The sequence below is a fragment of the Macrosteles quadrilineatus genome, unplaced genomic scaffold, assembly GCF_028750875.1.
Source record: "Macrosteles quadrilineatus isolate MER2022 unplaced genomic scaffold, UCM_ALF_1.0 Scaffold_1__1_contigs__length_201487025, whole genome shotgun sequence".
NCBI classification, from domain to species: Eukaryota; Metazoa; Arthropoda; class Insecta; order Hemiptera; family Cicadellidae; genus Macrosteles; species Macrosteles quadrilineatus.
In genome coordinates, this window is record NW_026542594.1 from 157279080 (window position 1) to 157288324 (window position 9245).

At 32.8% G+C, this 9245-nt stretch overlaps 1 protein-coding gene across 4 annotated transcripts in view; it reads left to right on the top strand.

Annotated features, from left to right (window-relative positions):
* The window catches only part of LOC128988217 (uncharacterized protein ZK1073.1), a 74339-nt gene extending 65627 nt beyond the window's left edge, over positions 1–8712 (top strand). For all 4 annotated transcript variants that reach the window (XM_054409501.1, XM_054409502.1, XM_054409499.1 and 1 more), the window contains exons 7-9: positions 2669–2784; positions 5981–6143; positions 6680–8712. In XM_054409501.1, the coding sequence (XP_054265476.1) occupies positions 2669–2784; positions 5981–6143; positions 6680–6907 (507 nt within the window). In that variant the 3' untranslated portion in view covers positions 6908–8712. The remainder of the gene's footprint in view (positions 1–2668; positions 2785–5980; positions 6144–6679) is intronic.
* Positions 8713–9245: the final 533 nt, after the last annotated feature.

A 9245-nucleotide genomic window follows, 5' to 3' on the forward strand; every position in this document is an offset into this window, starting at 1 on the left:
ACCATATTGGCTATAAGTTTTGTAGATTTACAAAATTGTAATACAATCCTCAGTCCTGGGCCTTTATAATAATTATTAATACTTTAGACCCTGTAAAAATAGTTAACATACAGTGTATTAACTATGCAGTTTTTTTTTACGCAGGTTACCATTTTCATTGGCACTGACAATTTTATAACAATACCACACATAACTCAATGCTTGTCTTTGTCTGTTTCATAACTAATGTCAAATGATAATGGCTTTGCTAAATAATATTCTTTGCTTTAAGGAAAAGAAATGCAAATAACAAATAGCAATATGAAATTTCAAGACATTTTTTAATACAAAACATTTCATCCAAACAAGGAAAAAGAACAAACTTGTTTAAAATTTAAAAATTATTTTAATGATTTATAGACATATTGCTCAAAAATATTTCTCCTAATTTCTTTTACATTTCCTTTTGATATTGACATTCCTATAATATTAATACAAGTTATGCACTCGCAACAATTTATGGATTAATTGTGTGTATAATCAAAGTAGTCTAATCATATAAAAACTACTGCAGTCCCATTACTGTAGCTAAAGTAGTGTCCTAAAGCAGAGAATGATGATGTATTGTGTTGTAGTGGTAAATTCACTGTACAACAAAGCCAGTACCTAACAACACTTCATTTAACCAAGACTTATTTGAATTTTGTTTGTGAAAATCATAGGAACGTGTGGTTGTGAAGGTTAAGCAACCAATGCCTGTCTTTGTAATAACTCAAAACTAACAATGCTGTATCCATTTTTGTATTCTAAGAGTTGCTTGTTACAAATGTAAACAAGGTTTAGCTCATGTAAAATTTGTCAAAAGGCACTATTAGTGTTTCAAAGGAGTAGAATTTCTTCTTGAACTTTGGCAAAATATTGTATACAATTTGTTCTTTTAAATCTACTGAAGTTTTAATTAGAGTAGTTAACCAAACCTTTATAGCCTTTTTCACCTTTAGATCCTACTCTTAATTTGTTCACACATTTTTGAGTCAAACAAAAAATGGTAATATGGCTCTTATAGACTTTTCAGCTAGAGGAAAGGCTTCAAAACAAATCAGTTCCAATAAAACCTGTAGCATTTCCTTCTTGAGTGAACCAACTGTACACTCTTCAAACTTATTAGGTATTATTTAAGAATAAGCATCCTTGTCTCAATTATTTAGTTTGTTCAAGATTATTAGGAAGTTTTATTGAAAATAATGTCATCTATTTAAATGGCACAATGATTATCACCATATCAACCAGATAATTAAGTTCTTTGGGTGATTTTAAAACATAGTCGCTAACCCCTGCACAATCTGTGTGCCAACTTGAGGATTTGAACCTGTGTCCCTTTAGAGGTACATTAAATATGCAGCATTAATTCCTACACAAAACTTAAAGTATATTCAAAGGAAACGTAAACATTTCAAATTAATCATGTTATTTTGATATTAATTAAAAATAGGTATTAATTAATATCACAGCTCAGGGGCTAAAAATGGATTTTAATTTTTATTTTGATATTTTATAAACTGTACAAAGAGCACAATTATTGTACCCATGTAGTAACAGGTAGTTATGATTGATATAATGTTATAAACTGTGTGTGTTTTTGGCCACCTGATTCCCTGACCATGACCAACCTTACAGATGCTGGCTGAGGTAATCAGTTTTAACTTTTTTTACGCTTCCGCAATCGCTGTAGAGAGCTTAGTGCTTTACCATACATGTGCCAAGATCAACTTTAACATCCTTTAACCCCCGCCCCCCATACCTGCCCTCCTGCCAATCAGAGTACCAATGCTAACAACGGTTTTAAGATAAAACTGTGTTTAGTATAAACTAAATTGAGCTGAAAAAATTAAGAACTTTGTAAGTTAGAAGGTATTCCATTATTTATTCTCATTATTGAATTTCTTCATGAGCAAATAAAATACATACTACATCATAGTCAACTTTCTTGTAATATTTGGTCATAACTGCTTTGCTCTAGTGCATTGCTTCTCATTCATATTGATAATAAATCATGCTTTTAAGATATAGGCAAGAATGAAATTATCATTATAAATAGATTATAAACTTATGTGAATTTTTTTTAAATATTATGTTTTATTGCCTTGACAAAATATAATGGCATGAATTGGTGTAAAAATGACCTTAAGTTACGATTCATATTCTACAACACAAGCAATACTTTCTATTTAAATTAATGAGCTAAGGTTAGTGGTATGAGGATATTTTAAAATCCTTTTGTTTTAAATGTGAATACGGTTTTTTAATTATTTAAGTCCTACTTTCTACCAGCGAAAATCTTGTTCCAACCTAATGTTACTAAAATACAACAGCTATGTTGTTTCAAACCTAAATACCTATTACTATACACATTTTATAATGCACTGATTTAAAATTATTTTGTGGATAGTATAATTTTAGGTTTGATAAAGCCAATTTCATAAATTTTATTGGAAACCAATGTAGGAAAAACATCAATACTTCAATATTTGAATGTTTTGGTGAATATTTTTCTAAAAAATGACAATAATAAATAGAAAACAATAAAATGAAATAATATTTAGTGTTATAGATTATAGTCTGATATCATAAAAGCACCCCATTACGTAATTATTTATCATATTACTAACTACAAAAATTATTTTTTCAGCAATTGATGAATGAAACCAACACAGATAAAGATAAGGTGATTTCTGACTTCCTTCACAAGCTGAGGGGCACCATCAACGCCAGCAATGTTCGCCTTTATGTAAATGCATTCCTCAAGTAAGAAATTTTATATCTGTAGGGTGAGTGCACAGTGAATGACCAAAACATTATATGAGGCTTTTTGTCTTTCCTAGTTTATCACGAACGATCTTAAAAGTAACTTTGGAGCCTAAATGGAATCCGCCCTGTCACTGGTTCAAAAAGAAAGTGTCAATAATCATTTTTACCCAATCTAACATTAATGTTAGATTTTTATGTTTCCTCAAGACCTGTAAAATGATACCAAACTCGACTATACTTGTCATTTAAAAATTTTGAGCTACCCTACCCCCTACCCCCACTACCCTAAGGGCAAAATTTTCTAAATTGACCATAATTATTGTAGCCCCTACTATCTAAGAAGGTTGCCGCAAACAGATTTCAAATATTTCAAATGGTTGAAAAGTTAAGGGGGGGGGGGGTGTAAGTTACTTTTCAGCCACCCTGTATATACAGGGTGTTTAACTTCGACACGGGAATCTTTCCGAAAAGAAGAGAGAGATGGACAATATTTTAAAATGTCAAAAAATATACGGTTATTCACTGGCTCAATATGTGATAAATTGTATTTAATCAACACTCTCTTTAAACACAATATATTTTTGTTATTATGAAGTAGGTACAGGAGAATATGGAAAATAAATTGAAACTCTTTTTTTTACTTTTTTTATACTGTAGCTTAGCATACTTTTCAAAGGCACATACAAGTAAAAACTCAAGCTTTAACGGTCATTCACTGGTGCCTGGTGCCCTCACTCTAATTAGTATAAAGCTAGACTTTATAACCACTGACACTTCTTAATCCAACCATTTGTGGTGTTTCCCCATCCTATCCTTGCAAAGGGATTGTCTCCTTCTTGCACCCCAACAATCCTAAAATCTCATTTACTAAAGTGGCCCTGATTCTCATAATTAATTCTTTCAATATTTAAAACCATCGAGTATTGGTTCTATTAAAAACTGAACATTATGAAGAATGCATATTGCCCCATGATTTTCATTATAATATACTGTGTGTTCACTTATATGAAAACGAGTTATACATTTTTGTTTGAATAAATTAGATAGAAACTTGTTATGTACCTTCTAGTGTAATGTAAGATATTTTGTGGTCCACATTTGATGATACTTTTCTATTGTTCTTGTTCTTAGGTGTATTTGAATTTAACTGATGCCTTTATGTTTTACTATATTATATATACATAAAAAAAAAACTACTGTATATGACTTTTATAGTCACCATAGTCACTACCATTGTGAATTTGTTCAAATGGATATGCCTACGTTGAGTAATAGATATCCCGGTACTTTCCTGTTAAAGGGAACATTCATTATTATCGATGATTTTTCTCTCGATATATCGATATTAACAAATTGAAACATATCAGCTGGCAACTACGATAAATTTTGTTCAGTATCAACAAACAATAATGAAATAAAACTGTTCAAAAAAATAACCTAACATAACTAACCAAACTTGCTGTGTTACATTTAAAAATTCTGTGTTTAACTTGTTTTTCTGTTATCAAAAGTAATTTTCAAATAGTACATCAAGTTTGGTTGGTTATGTTTGGTTAGCTTAGAACAGTTTCATTTCTTAATCCATATAATAGACTATTTTAGCCTAAACAAGATCAGTTGTCAATTTGTAATGGATCGGAAAACAAAAATATCGATATTTCGAAAAAATCATCGATAATAATGAATATTCCCTTTAACAGGAAAGTACCGATATCCCTTCACAGAGCTAAATCCAAAGTGGTAGGTAAGGCAAAGTAAGCCTTTGAAGTCATGCTACAAAATGAGTTATGTCGGCCAAACAATTCTCCATGAAACACAGTAAAGCAGCTGCGGACTATCTGCTGTAGAGCTTGGAGTTGTTTTTACTCCCATAAAACGAGTCATCTGTACCCCCATTAAAACTTCCAACACAATCATCTTCCTACCACAGACCGAAAACATTGAATGAAGTCCTTCGCTTCTGAAAAAGGTTCATTCCAGTTGTGGCTTTCATACTGAAGATGAAAAGAAATTCCAGTTGTTTTCATGCTGAAAATCATAGGGAAAATGAAAAGAAACTCTTGCCAAAATCTAACCATTTTTGGGCGGGAGAGGGAGAGTAGCTTCCAAGAACTGGGTAGCTGTTGTGATGGTGATTAAAGGGGGCTTCAATCAACAAACTTTGTGAAGGAGAGAGTCATGGTTTTGGTGCTTTGGGGAGAATAAGACGTATGCACTTTTTATATTCCTCGCCACCATAACTTGAGGCAGCCCATGGCCGCACGCCGTTTATCTAGTGAGGCCTTGGGCTGCCTCAAGTTAGGGTGGCGAAGACTATAAGTATTTGGTTTTAGATGATATTGTAAAAATGTGGGTTGGGGTGAGGAGTGTTGCCATTAGAGTGTCTCCGACAGGTCTTGAGACTATCCCACATGAACATTAAACTATTTTGTTAATTAGCATTCCAGTAATAATAAACGGTATCAGCAATCTGACACATAATTTCTCTCATTAGCTTGTCAACAATCTTTATCATGGGTAAGCGGTGGGAGTAACTATGATATTTTATGGGGTAAATCACAAAAACTGCAATAACTTTTGAACTGTAATTTTACAGCAATCAGTGTGGTACCATTTTTTTTACCATCATAAGGCCCATAACATACTAAATTTTAACTAAAAGTGGTCGCAAAATTTTTTCAAATGTCTTATTATTTCTGTTATTACAATAACTTTTAAACAGTAACTTTCAAAGCAAAATATGGCGATCATACCGCTTTGTTTAGGGTTTAAAGGACCATAACAAACTAAATTTTAATCAAAACCTTTCGGGAGGCTCTTGTGAAAATTCAATAACATAACACCTAGATATAGGTACCATGGATTAGTGCACATACCACATTTCATAAAAATCGGACGCTCTGTACACATCCACACATACACAGACATAACTTCGAAAACTATTTTTTTGGAGTTCAGGGAAAACGGCTCCACAAAATACTCAAACTCAAAAATAGTGACGAAAACAATAATATTTCTCCATATATAGCATACTAAATGTAGCCTCAGCTACATTTATAGAGAGAGAAAGTAAAATGAGTAAAGTAAATTTTACAAATATGATGCAGCATGACTGGAGGATATTCAAGTAGGTGGGGAAATTAATTTTATTATTCATTCTAGTTTCATTACAATTTGATTGTTTTTTTTTCAGTCGAAAAGATTTGCCTCTGAAGCAGTATAAATCAGACATCTTGCTGATAACCGGAGTACTCAGCTCCTATGCGAACGTGGTGGAGAAACTGTTCCAAGACCTAGATAAGAACAAAGCCACCCTTCTGAGGATTGAGAGGGCTGGGGATGTTCTGAATGAATCTGTAAGTATTAGAAATGTGAAGTCATACTCTCAGTCCATAACTAACTGAGTTAAAAGTAATGGTATACCATTACATAATGGTAAAATCCATCCATGAAGTAAATTGGTTACTTAGAGTCAAAAACTGTTTTAAAAAAATTACCCAGTTGAATGAGCCACTCACAAAGAGTTCACTACAGTCTAAAATTATGTTTTCTCTATTTAATTTTTTACTGAAACAGTTAATGTGACACAAATAAAAGATATAGCTTACAATAAGTCATCTTTCCCTTTGTATTGGGGTTAAAAAGTTTACTAGTTAAGAGAGTTAGGTAATTTACATCAGTTTACTAGTATATTAGTGGCTCAACATTCAACTATGTCTATTTTGATTATGGTGACTTTTTTGGGATTAAAATGTCTAGTTATAATCTAAATAAAATAGTAGTTATTATCAATGAATCAAAATTGAGAGGCAAGAAATGGCATCTTTTTGCTAAACATAAAACCAGAGATGTATAGCCTGGACTAGTTTTGAAGCGCATTGTTCGTCCACAGCCAGCCAAGGTGGCCCACAGTATCCTGTTGTTCGCCAAGGGTCAGGGTCTGCTGACCTCAGTCACTCTGCCTGGTGTGGAGAGACAGAGGACATTCTCCGGAGGTTCCATCGACCTGGAGCGACCTCGGCGCTTCTCACGAGGGCTCAGCATGGAAGAGTACGACAAACCTAACCTACGCAGGCTCTCCATCACTGTGGGTGATGTACCCGTCCAGACATCCAAATAACTGGCTGCCGACAGCTCTCATAGCGCAGCAACGGCTCCGAGACCGGCCAGTAATGGAATTACTGGTAATCCTCGTTCTCGCTAGGTAGCAGTTTGTAATAAAGACACAGCTGTATATTAAATGTCTATAAGCCGACTAGCATTTATACCACCCCACATTAATCAGAGACCTTACAGTAACTGCCATCTTGATCCTACGCGCACGTTTTGCTTTGCTAAACTCCAAAATGTGTACGGTACCGAGTAGACTTAATCTATACGTTGTTAGATTAGCTTGTGGATTAAAAGTAACTATTTTTAGATGAACAGTCATGTACCTGTAGAGTTAGTCTATTTACTACTGAGGATTTTTGTGATGTAGAAGCGATGAAGCTGAAATTTCTTTTGATAGGACACCGAAATAATGACGGTGTTAGATTATTTATATTCAGTGTTGTAAGCTTAGGTAGAAGTATGTAGGAAGTGATCTGATGTGAATATCAAAATCTGATGTGTTGTTATCTTGACTTTAATAGACAAATAGGAATATACAAAGTGGTTTTAATTTGGAAATATTAAAATTATTGAAAACTAAAAGGCTACTTTCACTCAATTCATTACGTATCTTAATCATTTGATCACTGGGTTTAACAAATAATGAATATCTATCAAAAATGTTAAAACCAGCCATGATGATAAGTTAGAATGAGATAGTAGCCACCTTTAATCACATAAAATATGTATTGTTACGTTTATGACTATATTATACATATTATTTATGATGCCAATAGTAAATAACCATACATTTTTTATTGTTATTATAAGAACTTCAAAAATTATTCTTTAGATTATTCACATAGTACTCAAACTCATGCTTTTGTAGCCTATAATGTTCCAGCACCTTGGTTCTTTTGTTGATTAGATTGACTTAACTATGTTAATACGTACAGTACATATTACAGCACTTTAGTTATAGAACTGTTATAATCCACTTTTCAATAATAAAAGATATTGTAATTAGATGTAATGTGTACATGCCAAAAATTGATAAATTCGGGCCAATTATTTTTTATATAGGTAAGGAAAAGGGACATAATAACTAACTGTGCATCATTTTCGTTCTATATTATTCTTTTCTTTCCATGTTTATATTTAAGCTAATCCCTGTGTTGCTTGATTATTTAAATTATTTAAGACGTTATCAGTTAACAATAATTATTGTAATGCATGCCAAAACATTGACTTATATTCAAGCCAAAATTGTCAAAATTTCTGTCAAACGTTTCTATATACATTAAACTATTTATGGCACAAATGCCTTCAAGTGTGTGGCTCTATTCACAATTGACTACACAGCGACTAGCAGAATGTTGATACCTTGGGTATGATATGAACTGTTAGCAATGGGTAGTGTTAACACAAATAGGTTACATAAATTTGTCACCCTTGTGAAGCCGGTTGTTGTTCATGACAGTTGTTTGCTGTTGCCTCCAGTTTCTACCTGTTTCTGTTGTACTTGAGGCCTCACTTTGCCATGACCATCATGTTAAAGCTAAGCTTTTACAAAACCTAATAAAAACACAACGCTTTTAATCTACTTTTGCCTTACACAGTCTCATGTGCCTTGCAATCTTTTTGAGTCCAAGCTTTTTCTGTAATCTAATGACTATGAACTTGTAAAATGTATGGAAAAAACTCCAATCTTTTTCCACAATTATATTTCTAAATACACATACATGGAGTGGAGGATGGTGAATGTGATGGAGAACAAACGAGTTTGAGTACTGTAACAATATTTATGAGAAATATATGTTATGTTGTTTATAATTTGCTGTTTTATTTGACCCTTATCATATTTTAAGCTTAAACTTTTATAACATCCATTTATTTGACTATAGATAAAGTTTTTTTTTAGAATAAATTCATAAGATCCGCCAGTTTACTTTTTTTCAAGTGGTCAAGGACCATTAACACTTAATCATAGCTACTTTCGGTATGGAGTGATAAAAAATATATTTTTCCTAAAACAAGTGAAAAATAATTAATTAGACAATAATGTTTCATTTTACGTTGCAGTACTTTTTGCGCTGCTTGTGTAGGCAATGAAAAAGCCTAAGTTACAAAACTACATTTCTTGCAAATCAGTAAATTGGATTGCATGATAATAACAACAGACTATAGACTGGGATTTGAAGTGAAGTTACAGAATAAAGACCAAAGCAAAGTACCATTGACTTTTAAGTGTAAGCCGCTTAAGAATACTTTTATGTGAGCTATATAAATTTGCTAGAGTCCGAGGAACTCCTCCCACCAAGTGGGTGGGCAGTGTCCGGATCCTGCAGAAGTTTTACAGCTCCAAG